This window comes from Ictidomys tridecemlineatus, chromosome 1 (genome assembly GCF_052094955.1).
Source record: "Ictidomys tridecemlineatus isolate mIctTri1 chromosome 1, mIctTri1.hap1, whole genome shotgun sequence".
NCBI lineage: Eukaryota > Metazoa > Chordata > Mammalia > Rodentia > Sciuridae > Ictidomys > Ictidomys tridecemlineatus.
This window is the reverse complement of record NC_135477.1, coordinates 146,586,768-146,611,176: the sequence shown is the minus strand read 5'-3', so window position 1 is coordinate 146,611,176 and position 24,409 is coordinate 146,586,768. Positions and strand designations below refer to the sequence as shown.

Below are 24,409 nucleotides of genomic sequence, written 5' to 3'. Positions count from 1 at the left end.
CTTGTACTTTAATACCTTCACCTCTATATCCTACTTTCATTCATTTAATATTTTCCTTGGGTTAAAATTTTTTGAAGTGGAAATTGCTTAGTAAAAGCATGTAAATATTTGTTGTTTCTTCCACTATATCAGTCATATTAGGGCCATTAAAAGTGAATTTTCTTGCAATTATGCCATCTTTGGGTACTTGTTTTAAAAATGAAATATTTAAAGATTTGTTTTTACTTTTAATTCTATTTCTGCCAAAAGAAACAATTCTCCATGTATTAGTTTATTTCCCTTTAATTGAGTATTTTACCTTTTGTCCATTTACTTATTGATTATCAATATTTTCTTAAAAATTTGAATCATAGTTTTATGATTTTAAAGGCATTAGCCCTTTTTCTATTATATTTAATGCAGTCTAGTATACATTTTAGCCTTATGTATGTTTTTTTGTTTTGATTACTATATATAGTATATATAATTTATATTACTGTATTGTATTTTAATTATTATATTCAGATTAAACAGTCTTTTCTGTTTGCTTTCAAAGCTAAGAAAGTTTTATTCCTCTATTGAAGTAATAAGTTTTGTTTTTGTTTTCTATAATTTGAATTTTAAGATCTATTTTTTTAACCAGGTTGATTGTAGTTTAAAATGTAGCCCCCTGCCCCAGTGCTTTCCCCTTATCTGTGCCATTTATTGAAAAATCCTTATGGATTCTTATTTTTCTTTTCGTATTCTTATGTATTCTTTTATTTACATTATTGTGTATTAAATTTGGCATCTTTAAGGTTCCTGTTCTTTTACATTTCTGTATATAAATAAATAACATGTGTATTATATGTTTTGTTTAGTATTTTTGCTTATTAGTAAGTTATGTATCTATTAGTGGAGGATCTACCTGTAACTCTTTGCTTTTCATTATTAAGTTTATTCTTTTATAATTATACTGTTTTTTGAATAAATATTTGCTAGTCATCTTCTTGTGCTCCTTTCTGCAAGCAACAATTCTTTTGTGATTTTTATTTAGTATTTGTTTCCAGGAAGTTGAGAGTGTTTTATTTAGCTGTACCTTGTTTTAAGCTTTAGCAGTATCTTTTTTTTTTTTTTTTTTTTTTTTTTTTAGGTAACTTTTTTCAGGAGATGGGAAGATTTCTGAAGATTTTTTTGGTGTTTTTTGTTATAGCTCATAGGTTTCTGTGTCATTTTCCTGCTGATCTTTCTTAATAGAAATACTGTTATTGACATTAATATGTTTTGTTTGCTTTGTTATTCACAAAGTTCTTATTAATCCAGTGGATTTTCTGTTTGTTAAATTATATCCCCTTTGGTTGGTAATTCATTTGTTACCAATATTTTTTTCTTTTCTTTCTTTTCCAGACTTTGAAAAACCATATTAATGACTGACTTTGTCTTATTGAATTTTAAAGGTTCAAATTCTAAATTTGTACCATTGATTATAATGTTGAGTTTTGCTTTAATAGTATTTTATTAAATTAGGGTAGAATTATTCTGTTTTTTTTTTTCTGATAAAAATATGCTCCTTTTTTTTTCCTTTTTGAGGGGGGATGGTACTGGGGATTGAACCCAGGGGTGCTTTAATACTGAGGCACATTCCCAGCCCTTTTTCTATTTTGTTTTGAGAAAGCATCTCACTGAGGTACTTAAGGCCTCATTAAGTTGCTGAGCTTGGCCTCGAACTTGCATTCTTTCTGCCCTAACCTCTCAGAGTTGCTGGGATATCAAGCATGCACCACTGTGCCTAGCAAAATGTGCTGAATTTTAAAAATAGTTTTTGAGTTAGAATTAGTTTAGCCTGCTGATATGGTATGTAGGTTTTTCTCATTGAATTTGTTATTTTTCTGAAAACAAACCTGCTTCTATACATTCAGGCTTGTTTAGGTTTTAGGTGTTATCAGGTTTTAGGGGTAGGTTCATATTTGTCTCACTAAATGAACTAGTCATTACTTGCTTCCTTGAGAGTTTGATACTTGGTGTTCAAGAATATTTAATATTTTTCCTCAAGTAGGTTTGGGGTTTTCTATTTCTTGTTCTTTGGTTTTAGTGGTTTTTAAAAAAGAATATAATAAATTTCTTTGAAGATTTAAAATCTGTAATTATGCATACTATATTTTTTAGGTTATTATTGAATAATCTAGTATTTTATGATTTTTTTCTCATTGCTGATGTTTTTAGAAGAATTTATGCTTTCTTTATTAAATCTACAGAGGGTTGTGCATTAATATTTTCAAATAACTGGAGTAAAATTTTAACTATTTTAATTATTACTACTATTTTGTCTTTCTAATGCATCAGTCTTTTTCTTTACCATTTTTCTTTGGGTTTTATGCTGTTTTTCTACAATGTAGTTTTCTTTTTTCTTTTTCTAAAATTGAACCCTGTAAATTTATGAGTTGCTTTGATTATCTTCTATAGTTTTTTTATATATAATTTTTTCATACCTGTTTTATGTTCATAGTTCTTTCTTCATCCAGTTGTTATTTAAAAATTGTGATTCAATTTTTAAGTTTATGTCTTTAAATTTTGTCTTGTTACATTGTGATTAGAAATTTTAATCTTTAAAATGTCCTTTTTTTTTTTTTTTCAAATATTGTGACTCAATTTATGATCTGTTTGGTTTGGAGAAGTTCTCATACAAATTGTTAGTATGTCAGGAGGATTTGTTCACGTAAAGAGTATTCTGTTTACTGTTTTGCTGTGATATAAGATGGTAAAAATTATTTATTCTTTCAATATGTGTTGGAGCAGCAGATGGCATTCCCAATGACAGTAGTGACAGTGAAATGGAAGATAGAACTACTGCTAATTTGGCGGCTTTAAAACTTGATGAGTGGCTCAATTTTAAACTAGAGCCAGAGGTAAGTTGCTTTTTAATAAGTAATAAAAATTTCTTTCATTCAGTGAGTGTGGAACTCTGCTCCACAGTATGATAAAAATTTAAACTTTAATATTGAGCCTTTAGTATTAGGGAATACAGATTTTTTTTTTTTTTTAAGTTTTAAGAGGGTGCTTGTGCATAGTTTTCTGTACCAGGTCTCCCCACCTGCCCCAGCAAAGGACTTGAAAAACCTAGTGTGGCTCAGTATTTATGGTTATTGGCTAAGTCCACTTGTGCTGTTATAACAAAATACTACTACTGGATAATTTATAAAGAACAGAAATTTATTTTTCATAGTTCTAGAGGCTGTGAAGTCCAAGATCTAGGTGCTGGTAAGGGCTGCTCTCTTCTTCCAAAATGACAACAAAAATGTTGTTTTCTCACATGGCAAAAAGTGAAAGTGTTAGAGGGATAAACTGTCTCATCAACTCCTTTTGTAAGAGCATGTCTTTCTAGTCATCTCTTCAGTTTCTCACCTTCAAATACTGTTGCATTGTGAATAATGCAACATTAATTTTTAGAAGGGATACAAAAGCATTCAAACCATATTAGAAATATTTGAATATTTGTATATGTGTAAGAAAATATTGAACATTTGGTTACATGAGAATTCCTTTATTTTGGACAACTCTGTTTCTGAATGAGATCATTCTGTTTTCTTTTTTTCATATACTTCTGAATAGGGAAGAATAAATATATCTTCAAATTATAAAATTTTTTGACAAAGACTTCCCTTAATTCCACTTGTACTTTTAAAGCTTATTCTATATCTATTTTGGGGCTCAACTAAGTGAACAGTGGTTAACATGAGCTAGGTTTACTTTATTTTCCATGCATTCATTCATTATTCCAACCCACTGTAGTTGCATTCCCATTCTACCAACCCTTTTTTCATTGAAATGGTACTTGCCAAAGTCAGCTGTCTTCTCCATGTTGTCAAAACCAGTATGTCTTTGACAACCTTTAATAATCAACATGTTAATAACTCCTTTTTGTAAACCTGACCTTCTCCAGTTTTTTCCTTCCTCACTTCTGCCTCAACTTTTTAATCATTAGTTAGTGTCACATTAACCCTTACTTCTTCCTCTGTTGTTATTCCTTTTGGAGTTGTTTCATTGACTTTTTAAAAATGCTTTATGTATATGCCTTTTAATATATGCCAGGTATACTTCATTAAAGATGTTCACTGACTATATGTGTTTGTACATATACACATATGTGTTTGTACCTTAAACTTTAAATTCTCTAGTTCTCTGTGCCTTGTTCTTTTCTTCTTACTCTCTGCGCAATCCCTGCGAACCTTATCTTTATGTGTAGCTTTGGTAACCGTGTATACACTGATGTACTCAAGTTTGTATTTCTAGCTTAAGTGTTTCATGATCTAGCTGCCTTTTGGGCACCATCATTTGGATGTTCTGCAGACACTAAAGTATGACATCAATAGAATTAAGTGTATTTTTCTTTATTTGCTTTGCTACTACATTTTCAGTAATGATTACATTACCATAACCAATGTTTACTGTCTCTTTTATTAGACTATTTGATTTGATTGTGTGTCTTTAAAAGCTTAGAATATGATGAACAAGAGATTTCACTTCATTCATGCAACAAAATTAATGACATTAGTAAATTATGTGAAGTATAAAATATGTTCTTTGGAAACAGTTGTAGACCTTAGCTAATAAGTAAAAGCATCTTGCATATGTTACATGAATTTTACTTATATCTATTTGAATGGAGGAAACTTTTGTTATAGGCAGCCAGTTTATTGCTGCAACTGAGACAGAAGTGGCATAGCTTATTTTTACGTCGAATGAGAGCTCCATCTAAACCATGGTCTCAAGTTGATGAAGCTACCATAAGAGCAATTATAGCTGTTCTAAGTACTGAAGAACAGTCAGCGGGTTTACAACAACCATCTGGGATTGGCCAAAGGCCAAGACCTATGTCTTCAGAAGAACTTCCTTTGGCATCATCTTGGAGATCAAATAATAGTAGGAAAAGTTCAGCAGATAATGAATTTTCCGATGAGTCTACTACTGCAGAAAGGTAAGTTTATGACATTCTATCTAAATAGAAGATTTTCTCCAAGAAAATGAATTATTTATAGTATTTAATAATTATTTTCTTAAAATCTAGGTTACATAAAAGGATTATAATATGATTGAAAGAGTTTTATACTTGGAAAATATAATTTTAACAAGTGTTAAGCTGTATGAAGGATTTTAAGCTACTGATACTTATGAGTTATCTAATAAGGCTATTCTTTTCAGGAATAACTCCAAATGTTTCATTTCTGAAATTCACAAATTTAAGATTTCTTAGAAATGATAGCAACATTTAAAAATTATATATTTTAGTTGATACACATCAAGTGACATTTTCTTGTTCTCTGTAGTGAGAAATAAATGGCTCTGGCCATTTAAAGAACAACTTTCCCATAAGCCTTACCTAGTAACAGTATTGCTGACTAGCATACATAAAAGTACTTAATTTACTCATTCAGTGACACATCGAATGCCTGTTGTCCTTGGTGTAAGGTATATAGCAGAGAACAAAACAGATAAGATCTGTTTCTTCACAGAGTTTGCATTTTATAGGGAAAGGCATTATAATAAATAAGCTACAAATTTACTGTCATGTGAAAAAAAATTGTTTTCACGTTACATGTGCCAAATTCTTTTGTTGCTTCTAGTACTTTGCAATTATGTGTGCTGAATTTCTTAAATGTTGGTTAATAAGGTGTCATGATTTTATTAAATGGTTGTTACTAAGAGAGTTCTTGGGTTGGTCATGTAACTCAGTGGTAGTGTGCTTGCCTAGTGTGCATGGGACTCTGTGTTTGATCTCTAGCACCACACACACACAAAAAGTTCTTAATGTAAAAATACATTTTAGTAATACAATAGTGTTTATAATGATCATTGGGTATGATTCAGAAATATTTCTGGTTATGGAGTTGTTTGCTGGTATCAAATTTTAGTTACTTTTATATCAGTTAAAAAAATTCTACCCTGTTAGATTTGATTATTTGACAAATTAATCTTACCTATGAGGCAAAGTTTGATATTGTTTGAAGAAAGTCTCTGTAGTAAGAATATGATTTCATAGTTAAAAACTGAAACCATAAATAATGGTATGTGATGCTTACACACTTTTCAAGGCTCAGGTGGCGTTTTTAATACCTTCTTTTGATTAGATTTTGCATATTTGCATAAAACTTGTCTGTTAAGACTTCAGTGAAAGAGAAATTAAAAAAAACTTGATTTCCAAGTTGTTTAGGAATAATTCAGTCACTTTCTAAGAAACCTTGTGCCTTTCTCTCTGGTGTAGACCCTACTGAGAAAAAGACTCAAAAAGTGCATTTTCTACTTAGGACACTCCCACTTTTTGAAAATATCATTCTGAAGTTTTCTTAAAGACTAGTTGTTTAGGATGTGGGAAATCATTCCCATAGAAATTGTTATGTGGTATTGTTATCCTTATAAAAACTTGTTAGTCCCATAGCAGCACTTTTAAGTATATGTGTGTAAATGCATTTGTATACTGGCACACGTGCATTTTTAGACATGAGAAATTAAGCTTAGAAGCTTTGTATATAAAGCTTCCTTTTTTTCATTTATAAAAACAATACATGATCATTTTAATAAAAATAGGGAAATAGAGAAAATAAGTGAAATTAGAAAGTATAATTTAGAAACTGGTTATTTTATAAATTCATTTTTTAAATGTGATATTTCTATTAGCCTCAACCTTTTTCATTTCTTTGCAAGTTGCTGCCTGCCACTCTTCATTCTTTTACCAGTTAGGATTTCATTTTTTTTTTTTGACTTTTGGTGGTATTAATAGATAAGGCCTTGAGTTCATGTAGCATGGTGAAGAATAGAGTCAGGACTCTTAGGTAGATTTATTTCATCTTTTGGTTCTCCAAGCATTTTTTCTTTTTAATTAAAACGTAACAAATGTACATATTTTGGGCTTTGAATGCAATGTTTCAGTACATTGAAACGATGTATATAATGTGATCGAATCAGGGTAATTAGTATTTGTATCTCCTATCATTTCTGTGTTTGGACCCTTCAAACTCCTTTCTTCTAAGTCTTTATAAAATATATAATAGCTTATTATAAACTTCAATCAATCCTACTGTACTGTAGAACACTAGAACTTATAATTAATATCTGTTCTGGTGCCATTAAGCCAAACCTCCCTCCAAGTTGCACTCACCCCACCCCACCTTACCCTTTCTTGCCTCTAGTAATCACTGTTTTACTTTAGGAATATTTATTTTCAGGGGAAAAGCTATAAAATTAGTGGGATTGCTTCTTAGGAAAAGGTATTTATAGTTATAATTTTCACTATAAGGGAGTAACCGATTAGGTAACAATTTCTTTTAATGAAATTTTCTTGATGTGGAAACTGTTAAATAATAGCATTTGCCAATGTTTCATCCTAAAATTATACCAATGTTATTTTTTAAAATATCATTTTATAAATAATATTTTGGTGATAGAGGACAAACCTTTTTCCTATTAATAAGTTAATAATTTTGCCACTGTATCTATATGAGAATCTTCTTAAATGAAAATTTAGGTGAAAGGTTGGTGGGAACTTTTTGTTTCTACTTGAATGAAATTTTGGGGGAAAGAACACATATGAGAGAAAAGCTAGGATCCTTCTCAGAGCACAAGACCAATTTGAAAATCACAAAACTAGGCATTTAGTTCCATTGACAACATCATTTTAATTTTTTCTTTTTGGCAGAGCTGGGGATTGAACCTATGGCCTTGAGTATGCTAGGTAAGCGCTCTACCACTGTGCTGCATTCCTAGCCCCCACCATTTTAATTTCAATAAGATTTTACCTTCATTTAGGTTCTGTCACTGAATTTTCAGGTCCATTAATTACCAGGGCAAGAATGATGGTTGTAACAAGGTGATTCATTGGACCTCAGTTAACTGGAGAAAAAAATACCTGAAGAGTTGTTTTTACACTTTATATTTTTTGTTAATAATTTATATGTGCATTCATTATATATTTTATTGCTAATGTTTTTAGGCTTTTAGCCATTTTCTTTCATTTGTTAAAGAATCCTGTTCTAAGATATTTTAAGAGAAGCAAACATGGGGATAAACTCCTTTAATTTGTTTTGAAGACAGAGTAATTATAATTTTAAGACAAGTGAAGCTAATGAATTATTGAAGACTTATATTTCTGGTTTTATATTTATTATAACCATCATTAAACACAGAAAAGAAATTCCACAATGAACTCCATAGTCTAGCTTGAACAATGTACCAAGATTTTCCCCTGTTTGAAAAAATTTGCTTTTTTGTTCTTGCTTCTTTTCTTTTTTGCTTTACATATTTCAAAGTAAATCCCACACATCTTGCCATTTTACCCTTCTATGTTTACATATACATCTCTTAAAAATAAGGACTTTTTTTTTCTGTACATTCGAAGTGTAGCCACCAATCCCCTCAAAATTAACATTTCCCCAGTTATCTCAAACTATGGTTTTATTTAAATCCACATCTAGGAATTGATTATACTAGGTTTTCAAGTTTCTTGAGTCTGTTGTGATCTAGAACATTTCTTCTCAACCTTTTTGAAGAAACAGGTCAAGGTTGCTAGCACTGTGAGATACCCCACATTCTTGGTTTGTCTCTTTGTTTCCTCTTGGCATCATTTATTCTTATACTCTGTATTTTGTGTAAACTGGAAGCTATCTGTCAAGGCTTGATTAGATACACTGTTTTGTCAAGAGTATTTTATAGGTGATGTTGTGAACTTTATATGGTGACCAGGAAATACTTAATGTATGGTTGTACCACAAAGACCCATACTTTAAAAAAAAAATTGTAAAATTTCTGAGTGACATGTTTTTGGCATTTATTCATAGAATTTTTGATTAGAAGAGTCTTAGAGTTTACTTTGAATAATCCTTTAATTTAGCTGATCAATTAAAGCACAGATAAGAGAGTTGCTCAGGATCACATGGTATTTGTTGTGAACTTAGTACTGTTCTAGAAATCTGTATCTCCTAACTCTAGTCCAGCATTCTTTTCACTTTACCACACTGTAATTTTTAGTAGGCTTTTAAAATCTATTTTACTTAATAACCTTTCTGATCTTAATCATTTAAAATGTATATTTTACTTCATTTTTTAAAGTATACTTATATAGCCCAGCTAATTCTTTTTCTTTTTTTCCTGTGCTGGGGATCCAGCCCAGGGCCTTATGCATGCTAGTTAACTACCATACTACTGAGTTATACTTCACAGCCAAGTTCCGTTATTTCTGAGCTTTTAAACATAATAGAAAATTACATTCCTTTAAAAAATACTATTCCATACATCATAATGTCATTGGGACTTTTGATTGAAATAGCATCAGCTTTGTATTACAAACTTAAATATAATTGATATTTGCTTCCTCCTTGCTCAAGAGTATTGATGAAATCTCCATCTCCAGCATTACACCCACCTCAAAAGTACAAAGATAGAGGAATTTTACATCCTAAACGAAGCACTGATGACCGATCAGATCAATCTTCTGTGAAATCTACAGACAGTAGTAGTTACCCCAGTCCTTGTGCTAGTCCTTCTCCTCCATCTTCAGGGAAGGTAAAGTATCTAAAAGTAGATGTAGTAAGGAACTTATTTGTAGCACTACTGATGTTACATATTTTTCAAAATTATAAACATTTCTATTTTTTAAATTATCAACTCTGAAAAATTGAGGCTGGCATACTGGCAACACTTTGAGTATGTTTTTTAGTTTCCTGCTTGCCAAATAATTTATTTTAAGACTAACAGATTCATTAATGTCATATAGGTAGGCAGCTCATTGTTTCTTTAGAAGCTTTTGGGTTAAAACAAAGAACAAAAGATTGTCTTAATTTAAAATAATTTTGGTTTATAATTTCAGAATTGAAAAGTTTCATTTCATTATTTGATTTTTACAGTTCAATAGTTATATTAAAATATTCAAATTAAAAAATAAAATGGAGAAGATAGATTAGGCATAGGAATGTATGAGATGTTTTTAAGGAACTGAAAACTATCACTTAAAAATATTGTAATAGAATTTATTTATATGTTCAGAATATGTTAACTTTTAACTTTCCTGAGTACCTGATTAAGTAAGTATTTGATTAGGGGTTTGTAGTTTGTTGAAAATGTTTGCTAAAACACTTTCGTTCAATGGAAAGAAATGTTTTTCTGAATTTGCATTCTTAGGGTTTGAATTTTTGTCTTCTTTTAAAATACTTTAAGTATAATTTACATATAATAAAATTTGCCGATGTAAACTGCAATTTAGTGAATTTCAACAAATGCATAATTGTGTATCTGCATCACAGTCATGTACAGAAAACATTCCCATCAACCTAGGCCTTGGAAACTTTCCACTGACTGTTCTTTGTCCCTTGAGCTTTGCCTTTTCTAGAATTTCCTATTTTTGAGTCTGATTTATTTCATTTAATACAGTGCTTTTGAAATTCATCCACATTACTAAGTGTATTATTAATTACTTTTATTTCTGGGTAGTTGTCCAGTTGATGGACATTTGGGTTGTTTCTAATTTTTTGGTTTTCTGTTTGCTATTATGAATAAAGCTGATGTAATATTTGAATACAAGTCTGCATGTAAATGTGTTTTCTATTTTGGACTGGATACCTTGAAGTAGGATTGTTGATTTGAATAGTAAAGATATTCTTAACTTTACAAGAAACCATCCCATGTTTTCTAAAATGGCATTTTTGCATTCTATTCAACAGTCTTCCATTTCCTCTATATCCTTGACAAAACTTGGCTTTATTAGTCCTTGTAATTTTGATTATTATAGGGTATATATTGTGATAGGCCATTGTAGTTTTAGTTTGTATTTCTCCAATGACTAATGATATTCTGTATCTTTTCTCATGCTTATTTGTTATCCTATATATATAGTCCATGGGGAAGTGTCTATTTAAATTTTTGTTCATTTTTTTTGTTATTATTTATTGATTGTCTTTTATTGAGTTGAGTGAATTTCCTATATATATTCAGTGTATGAGTCTTAGTTGTATCTCCTTTGTAACTTTATTTCTGTCAATCTTTGACTTGCTTTTTCATTTTCTTCAAAGAGCAAATGTTTTTTGATTTTTTTTTTAACAGACAACATGCCTTTACTTTATGTGTTTTTATTTTTATGTGGTGCTGAGGATTGAACCCAGTGCCTCACACATGCTAGGCAAGCACTCTACCACTGAGCTATAGCCCCAGCTCCTGTTTTTTTGATTTTGATTGAATCTATTTCATCACTTTTTCCTTATGATTACTATTTTTTATGAATAATTTTTTTATACTGTTATTTTATTTATTTATTTTTATGTGGTGCTGAGGATCGAACCCAGGGTCTCGCACGTGCTAGGCAAGCGCTCTGCCGCTGAGCCACAACTCTAGCCCCATGATTACTATTTTTTGTGCAACCCAAGATAACAAAGATTTTTCCTGCCTTCTAGAAATTTTGTAGTTTTATGGTTGGTACTCTTACATTTAGATACATGATCTATTTCAAGTTAGTTGTACTGTGTAGAAAATTCTAAGTTGACAGCAATTTCCTTTCATTACTGTAAAGAAGTCACTCCATTTTCTTCTGCTTTACATAGTTCCTGATGGGAAGTTGACTGTCATTCTTACTATTGTTAGTATAGTCTTTTTCCCTCTTACTGCTTTTTTAAATTTTTTTTTTTTTAAGGAGAGAGGGAGAGAGAGAGAGAGAATTTTTCAATATTTATTTTTTAGTTTTCGGCAGATACAACATCTTTGTATGTGGTTCTGAGGATCAAACCCGGGCCGAATGCATGCCAGGCAAACACGCTACCGCTTGAGCCACATCCCCAGCCCCTCTTACTGCTTTTAAGATTTCTTTTTTTTCACTTATTTTCAGCAATTTGATTTTTTTATATGACTTGGTCTGGTTCTATTTATGTTTTTTAGTTTATCTATTTATAATATTCATCAATTTTAGAAATTTAGGACTACTCTACCTTTACATATTTTTCATTTCTTTACCCAAAAGGGTAAACCTTTTGGGGAACTCTGGATACACAATTGATATCTTTCTGCAGGTCAGAAATAATCTTTTAGTTTTTTTTAGTCATTTTTCTCTTTTTGCTTTATTTTGGGTATTTTTATTGTTGTGTCCCTATGTTTACTGATATTTTTAATTTTGGTCTCTTACCTACCTTTCATTCTTTACAATGTGTATTCAAATATTATATTTTTATCTCTAGAAGTTTCCTTTGGGTCTTTAAAAAATAGCTTCTATTTCTCTTAGTAATGTTCATGACTTCTTCTGCCTTCTAGAACATTGTGAACACATTTATAATAGCTTCTTTAAAATTCATGTCTCCTAAATCTGCCATATATTTTTCTGCTTTTTTTTTTTTCTTTTCCTGGTTGTAGGTCATACTCTCCATTTTCTTTCTATTTCTTATCAATTTGTTTGGCTGGTAGATTTTTGTTGTATTCCCTTAGTGTTAGTTTTTATTTTGTTATATAGTTTAATTTCAGTCATTTTAATTCTTTTATGGTTTGATTGTAAACAGTATTAGAGTAGGTTCACAGCAGTCTTCATTTTAGTATTAATCTAGTTCTGGTACTAAGTTGTGACCCTTTTGTGCATCTGTGCCCTGTCTGTTATGATGTGTCTGTTCTGGCTGAAGATAACATGATATATTACCAGCCATTTGTGAGCTGTGGGAATTATTTGGTTGATTGCTTTCCTAGCTCCAGCATATCTTTTTTTTCCCCTCAGTTATATTCTGGTTAGTACTTAGCTAAAATCTTATGCAGTTCCTCTGGAGCTTACTTTCTGTGCAACTCCCTTCCATTTAATACATTGCCATGTAAATTATAGCTATCTTGGTCTATAAACCTCTTATCTCTGCATTTGCAATTCAGTGAGACTACTGGACTCTTTTGAGCTTCCCTTTGTTACCTGGAAACTGCCTCCAAAAGTAAGCTAGAGTAATCTTAGTTTTGCTTTCAGAATTTGAACATTCATTAAAGCATTTTCTGGAAATTCAAACGGAATATAAATCAAAGTTGATAATCCAGGATACTTTCTTGACAAGGCATTTTGTATGCTTTGAAAATGAGTACTTGTTTTTGACTCTTTAACTTCAATTTGATTGGGCCTTGTGTAGGTTTTCAGGCATGATAGAGCTATTTGCCTTTGTTGAATATTTGGTAAAATATTTAGTTTATTTGTTTTTGAAGATGTTACTTAATGGAGCCATTGGTTTTGAAAGGTCAATTTACCTTTCAAGAACTTATGCATTCTCTTATAGGGCTCAAAATCTCCTTCACCAAGACCAAACATGCCTATTCGATACTTCATAATGAAGAGTAGCAATCTGAGAAACCTTGAAATTTCTCAACAAAAAGGTATCTGGTCTACAACCCCTAGTAATGAGCGGAAGCTAAATCGAGCCTTTTGGGAGAGCAGCATGGTTTACTTGGTATTTTCTGTTCAAGGATCTGGACATTTCCAGGTGAGCCATCCTGAAACAGTACAATGAGCTTGTTTTGGCTGTAGGTTACACCATACAGATAAAAAGAAAACAAACTCTAGCTTTTTATTGCATCATAAGGCAAGAAAGCCTTTTTCTTAATTAAGGATTAGGAATGTTTTACATCTCTTCAAGTGGGTGCTAGAACTGGGATCTCTTTGTTTTTGCCTTGTCTTATCACAGCTTTTCTAGATGGACAGTTTTTTCTTCTGAAAACAACTTTAGATTACTAGTTCTCTGTGGACTAAAAATAATGAGAAGCATGACCTTTTGGTTATGCTTAAATTAAATAGGCCAAGAAAGTATTAACAATGAAGAAACCATATTTTGTAACTCTTCTTGACTTACTATACATCTGAATTTACAAAATAATGAATTTGCTATTTGATATTCATTATAATTTTTAGAAATAAAAGTTAAGAGGTTTGATTATACTTGCTATATAATAATGTGGGCTTAGAACTATTGATATATTATTTGTAAACTGTTAATATTTGGAATTAGGCTAGAATTGGTCTTTCCTCTAAAATTTAGCAATAAATCCTTATATAAAAAAATCACAAAGTAGGCCTTTTGTTGTTTTTTTTGAGTGTACATTACTTTCATATTACATCTTTACCTTAAAATTTAAAAACTCAGCGTTAGCAGATAAATTTATATATTTTAATATCATCCTGCCTCTGCCCTTTCCCCCTAATTTTGCCTACAGGGATTTTCCAGGATGTCTTCTGAGATAGGAAGGGAGAAGAGCCAGGACTGGGGCTCAGCTGGACTAGGAGGAGTATTTAAGGTGGAGTGGATACGAAAAGAAAGCCTTCCCTTTCAATTTGCACACCATCTCCTAAATCCGTGGAATGACAACAAAAAAGTACAGATAAGCAGAGATGGGCAGGTATACACTGGCATTTAAATATTTTCTTTTCTTTTGCTATTAGTGCTTAGAGGAGAAAATGTACAAATTATATATTCCATGTGTACATGGAGAACATTTTGATATACAATAGAGCTGGTGTAAAAGTTGATTGAAAATGTGTCTTATGTGGTTCGTTGCTTTTTAACATTTCATAAATTTTGCTTCTTACTGTAATTGCTTACAGGAAGTCTTTCATAAGTCATTTCATGGAGGTTTCTGTTGTCTTACTCACTAAGAAATGATTAAAACTGAGTGTAAATAGGACCTAACTTTCCTATGTTCATATGTGAATACATGACCAGTGAAACTCCACATCATGTATAACTGCAAGAATGGGATCCTAATTACAATAAGTTATACTCCATGTATGCATAATATGTCAAAATACACTCTACTGTCATGTATATCTAAAAAGAACAACAATAATAATAATAACAAAGAACTTGCCAGAAGGAAAAACTTGAAAAAAAAAGAAAAAGCTGAGTGTAATCCTGAGGTCATTTGATTTAAGTCTTAAATGACAACAGTATTTAACTTCTTTTCAGTTTTAACTATGTAACGTGAATAAACAATCTTTTAATATTCTACTAATCTTTGTTTTTATTACTTTTTGTTTGCCTTGGTGATGCTGTTTATGTGCGTTTTAAGCCAATCCCAGTGGTGGGAATTAACATATAGCACCAAACACCAGTGCTTGCTGCTTTATATAGCTTCTTAGTTCTTAGAAATAAAGGGAGTTATTAGTCAAATTTTATGTAAAAGAAAAGAGACTCGGAGATCAGTTTTGCCTACTAAGATCTCACAGCTAATTATTTATTTGAGTCTATGTGTCCCATTTCTCATCACCATGGGAAAGTTGTTAGTTTTTTTTTTTTTTAATTGCTTATGCTGTTGGAGGACAATAAAGTGACATTCTTTTCACTTCCATAATATTTTATTTTATAATAATGATATTGAAATAAATTTAATTTAAATAATTCCTAAGATAAGAAAGTTTCTTGAAAAAGACCTGAGAACATCTGATTAGGCTAGATTTCACAATAAGCCTTTGGAAGTTCAAGTTGAGTGCTTTTGCTAAATCTGTTCTGAAAACAAAACAAAATCCATTATTTCTAGATAGACAGAATCCTAGGAAGACTCTATGAAAATTTGCCATTTTGTCACAAAACCTGAGGTATTTTCAGATTGTGGTTACTTCATATATCTTAAAGCAAAGAATTAAAATAATGTGGACCATAGGATTTTAGCATGTCCTGGTAGAACAATGAAATTTAAAGTGATTTCTTTTTAACATTCTTATTAGTATGGATTTTGGTGACTAAAAAATATTTTCATTCCAATTCTTTTTTATATTTATTTTGACTTTTCATTTACTTAGGAACTGGAACCTCAAGTTGGTGAACAGTTGCTCCAGTTATGGGAACGCCTTCCATTGGGAGAAAAAACCACAACTGATTGACACTGGGTTTATACCATGCTTGACTTCAAGTACGGCAATGTTTGTTACCACTAGGATGACCTTCAGATTATTTATCTTTTTTTTTTAATTCTTCCAGAATTCTTATAATACATATGAGAACATCATACATATTATAACCACTGAATGCACTGACTTTCAAAAACTGAGATAAGGTTGTGCGTGTGTCATGAATGGGTTTTTCTGGTTTAGAGTGTTGCTTCAGAATTACCATCTTAATTCATAAGAGAAAAGGATTTTTTCAGTTTTTGAAGTGACCATTGGGAAAGATTATGTAATGTTAATTATATGTTTACAATGAATAAAATAGTAGTTTCAGCTATTTGGCACAACAGTAATTATTTTTAAAAAACTTAATTTGAAGCTAAACATTTCTTTAAATTATTTCATTACAACACTTGCTTATGACTTTTTAATGCAAGACAGGCCTGAATATATCAGTACATGTGAGCACCATTTTAAAGGAGACAACTTTTAATATTTATCATATAAAAACAACAAAATTCTAAAAATAGTGGGTGTTAATTAAGGGCTATTTATTCTGCCATTTTTAACCTCAGATGCATTAAGAAAAAAAGGAGAGATATTCTTTTTCTGTGATTATGAATGCAGTTCTATCTGAAGAAAGGCAGAGTTCCTTCCTGTTTTTGATCAGATCAGATTAAGTGTTAAGTTTCATTCCTGTATGTGCCTCTTTTATCCTGATGTTCACCATACCTCTTCTTTTCTTCCTCTCGTGTAAAAACCTTCACATACCTCTTTTGTGAGCACAATAATTATGACCACTTTGTTTTGGTTATAGAAACTTGATTTATACAAGTTAAAAATTCAAACAAATTTATATACATTTTAAAAAGTGCTCAGCAGTTATTGGTAGTTTGGTTACTATATGTCTTTGAAACTAAAGCTCACAAGGACTACAATTCCAAATGCCTTCTTCCATTTATCTTTCAATTTCTCCCTTCTTTTGCATTTATAGTTTAATAAGTGGGGGATTTTTACCATTTTTTGCAAACATGCACTAATGCCAAATCTCATATTTCTTGCTATCTCAGTTATTTAGTTTGATGTCTTTGTGAAGTGTTGATGAAGTTTCCTTAGAGGCTTTTTCAAGGGAAAATTTAGAGGTACAGGAAAAAATGAATGAAATGTCTTGGTCACTCAACTCCATAACAACAGATTTGATAATACTTCTCATATGAGTCATTGTTATAAAAAGATATAAATCTTACTTAAAGGCAAAAACAAAACAAAACAAAAACTAAGTTCTCTGCTTCTGTATTTGAGGACAAAGAAGTGAAAAATCATGGGTCAACATAAAATCTTGAGAACCCTTCTACTTTCTCTGGGAAAACATTGTATATTGGTGCATTAGTTTAGAATGTCAGCTGTGATTTTTGCCTATATTAGTAGTTCTTAGGTTTTTTTTTTGTACTTGGAGAATACATGTAAATTGAGCCTATGTGAATTATGTTCCATTGTGCATGTGTATTACATTTCTTTTCTTACTGTGTTTTCCTGATAATGTATACTTTTTAAGGTATTTACTTAGTAGTTCATAGTGTTCTAAATTTGGAAGGACTTCTAAAGAATAAAATTTGTTTTAATATTCCATTTCCTAATGTCTAGCTCTATATGTAAGTAATGGACTTGTTGGTATTTAAAGTGAATACAATGTGAATGTAATTAAAATGCTGTTTGGGAAAGACATGAACTTAAATATACTTATTAAATGAAATTTCATTGAATTAGTCAGATCTTGTCATTTCTGATATCATCTAATAGGACTCAGGTAACAATGATCAATAATATTCCCTGAGATATTAGTGAATTTCAGATACCTAGAAAAATAAATACTACATTGATACAGAAGGTGGTAGTTTTATATCTGTATCTGCCCCATGGCAAAAATTTCAAAATTTTTTACTATAAAATCTTTTACTATAAAATCTTTTAAATATTAATAAAATATTCAGAAATAACATTTAAGTACTTTGCACTGAAATGTTAGTATTTTTCCATTAAGAAAACAGCACCTGCTATTTGCCAAATACTTCTCATGTAGTAGTAGTACCTAAGACACTTGGTTTCCATCAGTCTACCTCTAAGGAAAATAAAAGGAGACACAGAAACAAGATGCAGAGGCAGGAAAAGACGTGGCTGTCCCTCCAAGCAGCTGTGTTTATTTATATCAAAAGTTATATTAGATAGTTAGTACCATGACTACATTATTATTTAGTATTCCTTTAATCCCAGGTGCTAGATAATTGAGATCAAAGACCAGGCTGATTAAGACACAGAGCCCTTTTCTCTAAGGACATTACCATAGAAACTAGATACTGCACCAGTATCTTAGTAGCTTCAACGAGAAACTGCTGAGTATTCCAAGCATGGGAAATGGAGTGCAAGTTGCCCATTGGGAGTTTGCTCACTAGAAGAATGCTTCCCTGTACATTTCCATGGTCAGAATAACTACAAGTCCCTATATTCCCAGGAGCTATGTGACTGAGATGAGGGTCAAAACTGATAAGACTCCAACACAAGAGTTTCCTTGTGAAGAAAATTGCTGCAGCAGCCAGACATCCTATGTCTTTGCACAGGAGTTTCCCAGCAGCCAAGCATTCCGTGTCTTTGCACAGAAACTTCCTAGCAGCCAGGCATTATGTGTCTTCACAGAAACTTCCTAGTCACGAAGCATGCCACAATCATGAAGTTTATCAGAAATCCCAAACACAGTACCCCTATATCTATCAGTATTTGTTTTCACTAATTTACTGAGAGTAGTTCATTTCCCTTTACTGATAATAAATATGTATTTAATTTCATGTACAGTGGCATACTAAGATATATCTGGTATAGTTCTTGCTGTCGAGGAGGAGCTAATGTTCTTGTGGATAACAGTTTTATTTGGTATAGTGTGGCACCATTAAATTGATGAAACCAGGTGTTAAGACATTTAAGAGGAGGGCAGTTATTAAAAAACTCACGGTAGAGTATTCTATATATTCTTTAAGAATATATAGAGATTTTGTAAAAAGTTAAAACTGTAGTGAAGACTTGGAAAAAAAGGTATTTTAGGGAATATATAGTTCATCATAGCTACCTTACAAGATTTTTTTGTAAGAGTTTTACCATGTGCAACATAATGTTTTTAAGAAAAGCCAAGAAGTGATAATTAAATTTAGGGGATCTTGCTTTAATGTACAGATAGTACCTGTTAAAAAGACTTCCTTGGGCCCCACACAGGGTCTGATTGTAGATAAGTAGTTTTGTAATAGGTCTCAAGAATCTGCATGTTTAACAGATGCATCTTGTGCTATTAATTCAAATGGACCATGGATTATACTGAAACAGATACTGTCCTTAAACAGCCCCCTCACTCCGCCAAAAGGTGTTCTTGGATATATTTTAGAGTTCACATGACATCAATCTGAAATATTCACCATTATTTGTCTTGTGCAATGAAACCAAGGAGATGAGTGGAATACTAAAAGTGGAGGTACTTAATGCTTGCATTGAGATTGTTGTAAGAGGTACCACATTACATCAAGAGCCCTGGACGTGAGTCATAATACCTGCATTTGAGGACAAACTTCAACACGAAATATGAAAGCAGATCTTTCTGACCTCTGATTTTCATTTGTGAAAATAGTATCTTCCCTATCTGTTTCACAGAATTTCATTGAAAGAATCGAATGAGAGTGTTTGGGAAACTATGTACAGTGCATAATTATTAAGTATTTAGTGGTATTTTTAACAGTGTCTGTTGGCACTCAAATGTAGTAGATCCCTAACATGTAGTTATATTTCTTCAATAATTAGGTGTTCAGTGTGTTAGTTATATCCTAGGATCTGTTGCACGCTAGAGTATAGAAGTGAACAAATTCCTCCCCTCATGGAGCTTCTATTATAATAAAATATCTCTGTTAAGACTATCTTGAATCAAGTTGTATTATATAGGAAAGTATACTATGTATACAATAATAAAAAGACTTCAAGTTCCTTTGAAATAAGAATATGAAAGTGAAGGGCCCCAAATTTGTATATTTGGTAGTCATCAACAGAAATGATATTTAAACAATAATTTGACGGAATGAAGGGGCTGTTTAAGGACAGTATCCACACCTTTCAAAGAAGAATTGTTCTTTAAGTAGAAGAAAACCAGAATGTCTAATCCCAAAGAACAGTAATCAAACTGTTTGATCGAGTTGATCCTGTCATGCTACGAAACTGGATTTGTGAAGATGTTTCATCTGAGAAGATACGTCTGTAGATTCAGTTATTTTGAATATTAGGCTGGAGTGTCTTCTAATGATAAAATTGTGAAGGCTGCCTATTAAGAAGCCTGATTTAATTTGGGTTACCTGTGTATTTAATGAATATTAAAGTCACACCTGTTCCTTCAATTTCTAAGAAAGGAAGAATAACTTTGGGGGGAATTTTTATTTTGGGAGAAGGTTCTGTGTGTGCTCAGCTTAAATCTTCCTGAATTCTACATCTGTATGATTTTTACTCAAAATACAATTTCTTTGGAAGCAATGGATAATCTAAATTTGAAACAAAGTTAGTAGGAGATTATTTAAATGCTAAACCCTCATCTCACTTTTTTATGAAATATGTGAAGTATAATCAAGATATTTGAGCATAGTACACTAATGGAGACAAGCTCTTGCAGATACACATACATTCCATTTCTTTATCTAATTGAAATAATGCTTTTACATGCACATTGAAATTCAGAGAATTAATGTTTGGATAAATACTTTCAAGTCTTCTGTTATCAATTTGAAAATTAAAAATGGTTTATCAGTGTATTTGACACAAGTCAGATAGTTCTCATTTAGCCAGTTGAAAAAAATGACTAATTAATCAATGAGAAAGTAAACCTAGAATAACAAATATGTACTTGTTGCCTATATTGTGTGCTCACAGAGATAATGAAGAAGAGGGAAATTTACAGTGGGAACAGGTCTTTGGAGTCTTATTTTCATAATGAAAAATAATACCATTCCTGTCTATAATGGTCAGTCAGTATTAGAAATGGGCTCCCAACTTAGCATACTATAAAAGCTTTTCTAAGTTACCTGCACAGAATCTTTTGGTGAATGTATGAAACTGATTTTTCATATTTTAATTAGCTTTGAGATACAAGAATCTATTGTGCATTTATAAGAAAATGTCTATTTTAGGAAATAAAAGTATCTTAGAGTTTATATAAAGGAATGGATGAATAAAAAAATGTTTATTTAATCAAGAGTTTTTGTGGGGCTGGGGCTTTAGCTCAGTAGTACAGTACTTGCCTGGTACGTGTGAAGCACTGGGTTCAGTCCTCAGCACCACATAAAAATAAGTAAATAAATGTGTTATGTCCATCTACAATTAAAAATATTTTTTTAAAGCATGAGGCTTATTTTACACTAGACCTGTTTTGATTGGGCAATTTAATACTGAGAATGAATACCTATAAAATGCATAAATTATTCTAAGCAATTTCTCAAGGAAGCATTTCCTAATTTTTTATCATTCTTAACAAACAGTGGCAAAACAGTTACTCTATGATTAAATATTGAGGAAATGAAAGGCTTCAAAAAAGTATGGGATATCATAGCAACTCAGGAATCTGAGGCAAGAGTATCTCAAGTTTAAAGCCAACCTCAGCAATTTAATGAGGCCCGAAGCAACTTAGTGAGACCCTGTTTCAAAATTTAAAAAGGGGGTATGTATTGGCTTAGTGGTTAAGTGTCCCTGGGATAATTCCCTGTACCAAAAAAAGGGGGGGTTCCTAAATGCCCTCCCCACTCTTCATTGCCCCTCAATACAGCTTGCTGTCTGAATAATGTTATTTAAATTATCCCTTTCGTCTGCTGAACATAGTTTATGAATCTAAGATTTAGCTTAATTCTTATTGTCTAATTTGTTATTTCTAACATCAGGTAAGTATGCACAAAAGAAGGAAAAGTAATCAAGTCCCACTAATATTGTCTTTGTCATAATTTTTATGCTATATAAAAATTACATTTATCTTCTCATTTTGTATTTCAAGAAAATGCAAGGCAACACAAAACTACTCAGAAAAAGAAAATGAATGTAACAAGGGATATTGAGGTTTTCAGTTTCTTATATTTCCTTTTTTACTTTTCCTAGTAACTAAATGTTCATTATGAGAATTGTATTTCCTTGGACCTAGTACTGAACCACTGTATTTTGTTCTCTTGAAAAGAGAAATGTATGTCTTTAATAGCTAACAACTTAATTGGAAATTATATTAAAGGCAGGTATGCTCACCACTATACCACCAAAACCACCCAGTTGGTAGTTATTTGAGTTTAGGATTGGGATGAAAATAACCTTTTTGAAATAATGCTATTATACATAGGTGTTTATATATAAAAATTGTAATCCAAAGTAGTACTATTGATGATTATTTCTTTGCAGGGGGATTGGAAGGACCAGAAAGAAACATCTTGTGATTGGAAATGTTTTCATTTCATAATATGTACATAAAGACTTATTTGCAGCTGAAGCCAATGTTAGATTTTATTGCATTTTCCTACTTATTTTCTTCTTAAATTAAAGACTCTCTTCATATTTTCACAGATTTATCAGTTGCTGTCTTTTTCAGATTACCTAATACTTTGTTTAAAACTTACCCATAATTCATATTTGTTCCTTCTGATTCTCTGAGCAGCTTGGAGTTCCTGCAGCCACTCCCTTTCAGATATGTCAGGATACTGCATTATGGGAACATCTATTAAACAACCCAGCCTCACTTCCACAAATTACAGCAAAGATAATGAGAAAAGAATAATTTTAGATGAGTACTTCAAGACAGATTTATTTAAGAATTTGTGAGCAGAGACTCATTCACTATTTAAGATCTTATATCCTTAGATAAAAGTCTTGAGGAATGAATAAGTTTCACCCCTGAATCAGTACCTGAGAAGAAAGATAACATTTAAACAGCTACTGTACAAGAGATCACACCTTCCAGTTAGGGCATACTAGAGCACATGTCAACACTCTGCCCTAGAACTCTCTATTCATGGTTCCTCTTGTACTCAAGGACTATGCTGTTTAGTTTGTATGCTTTAGGCTCCTGGATGCACTCCTGATATTCTAGCCCAAGGTTGACTCTTCTACTTGATTCATAAAATCTCAAACTCAAGTGTATTCAAGATGGCACTACTGTTCTTTCTCCACAACTTGTTCCATCTAAAACTCTTTCCATTTGATGCTTGTTCAATTCTTTTATTAGTTCAGGCCAGAGATCTTGAAATCATCCCTGCCTTCTTTATTTAACTCATTATTCAATTCAGTCCAAACAATCAGAAAATTCTTTTTTGAGTCTATCTTAAAAAAATACCTAGAATTCAGTTGTTTCTCATCACATCTATCATAACCACTCTGAACTAAGCCACTATCAATCTGACCTGGGTTATTGATACAGCTTCCTAAGACATCTTCTTTCTTCTATATCCTTCCTATCCCATGCCATGTTAACCTGTTTTCAAAACAGAAGTCAGAGTGAGCCTTTTAAAATATTAAATTGGTTCATATTACTTTTCTTGCTCAAAACTCCACAGTGACCTCCCATTTCACTAAAACCAAAGTTCTTATAATAGCCTGTGTGACATATTCACCTATTTTATCACTAAAGGCCATATACTATTCTCTGTTCAATTCCTCTCTAGCTACCTTTGACCACCTTGCTACACCTAGAATACACCAGGTAGGTTTTCAGCCACAGAGTTGCTTTCACTTTTCTCTTTGGAATGCTCTTCTCAAAATATCTGTTTGGATAAGTATTTGTCACAATTTAGTGCTTAGTTTAAAATTTTCATAATTACTGTAAAATTTCAAAATACCAGACATTCTTCACAGAACCAGGAAAAAAAAAAAAACCCTAAAACTCATTTGGAAGTAGAAAAGATCAAGAATAGCTAAAGCAATTTTAAGGCAAAAAAAAAAAAAATGCTGGAAGCATCACAATACCTGATTTCAAGTTATACTACAGAGCTGTATTAACAGAAACTGCATGCTGCTGGCAAAAAAACAGACACATAGACCAAACATACAGAGTGGAAGACAGAGACACACCCTCCCATCTAATGTCATCTGATCCTTGATAAAGATGCCAAAAACATACAATGCAGAGAAGTCTGCCTTTTTAACAAATTGTGTTGGGACAATGGTTATCCCTATGTAGAAGAATGAAACTAGACCCTCTGTCAAAAACCAACTCCTCAGAGCTGGGGCTGTGGCTCAAGGGTAGAGCTCTCGTCTAGAAGCGTGTGAGGCCCTGGGTTCAGTCCTCAGCAACAGTACCGGAAGGAAGGAAGAATGGAAGAAAGGAAGGAAGGGAGGGAGGGAGGGAGGGAGGGAGGAATTAAAAACAAACAAACAAACAAACAACTCCTCTAAATGAATCAAAGACCTCAGAATTAGACCCAAAACTGCAACTCTTAGAAGAAAACAGGTTTAATACTCCAGCTTGTAGGCACAGGCAACAACTTTCTCAATAGGACTCAATAGAATCAGGAAATGATGCCAAAATGGGATGGCATCAAAAAACTT

At 31.8% G+C, this 24,409-nt stretch overlaps 1 protein-coding gene across 4 annotated transcripts in view; it reads left to right on the top strand.

Moving 5' to 3' along the window:
• Ythdc2 (YTH N6-methyladenosine RNA binding protein C2) overlaps positions 1-17,583 on the top strand; it is a 77,620-nt gene extending 60,037 nt beyond the window's left edge. For 2 of the 4 annotated variants that reach the window (XM_078048871.1, XM_078048873.1), the window contains exons 24-29: positions 2,755-2,864; positions 4,641-4,933; positions 9,333-9,510; positions 13,224-13,427; positions 14,155-14,337; positions 15,737-17,583. In XM_078048871.1, coding sequence (XP_077904997.1) covers positions 2,755-2,864; positions 4,641-4,933; positions 9,333-9,510; positions 13,224-13,427; positions 14,155-14,337; positions 15,737-15,817 — 1,049 coding nt within the window. In that variant the 3' untranslated portion in view covers positions 15,818-17,583. Of the gene's footprint in view, positions 1-2,754; positions 2,865-4,640; positions 4,934-7,648; positions 9,210-9,332; positions 9,511-13,223; positions 13,428-14,154; positions 14,338-15,736 lie in introns of those variants that run through there. The other 2 variants (XM_078048872.1, XM_078048874.1) reach the window with 2 other exon arrangements.
• The last annotated feature ends 6,826 nt before the right edge of the window (positions 17,584-24,409 follow it).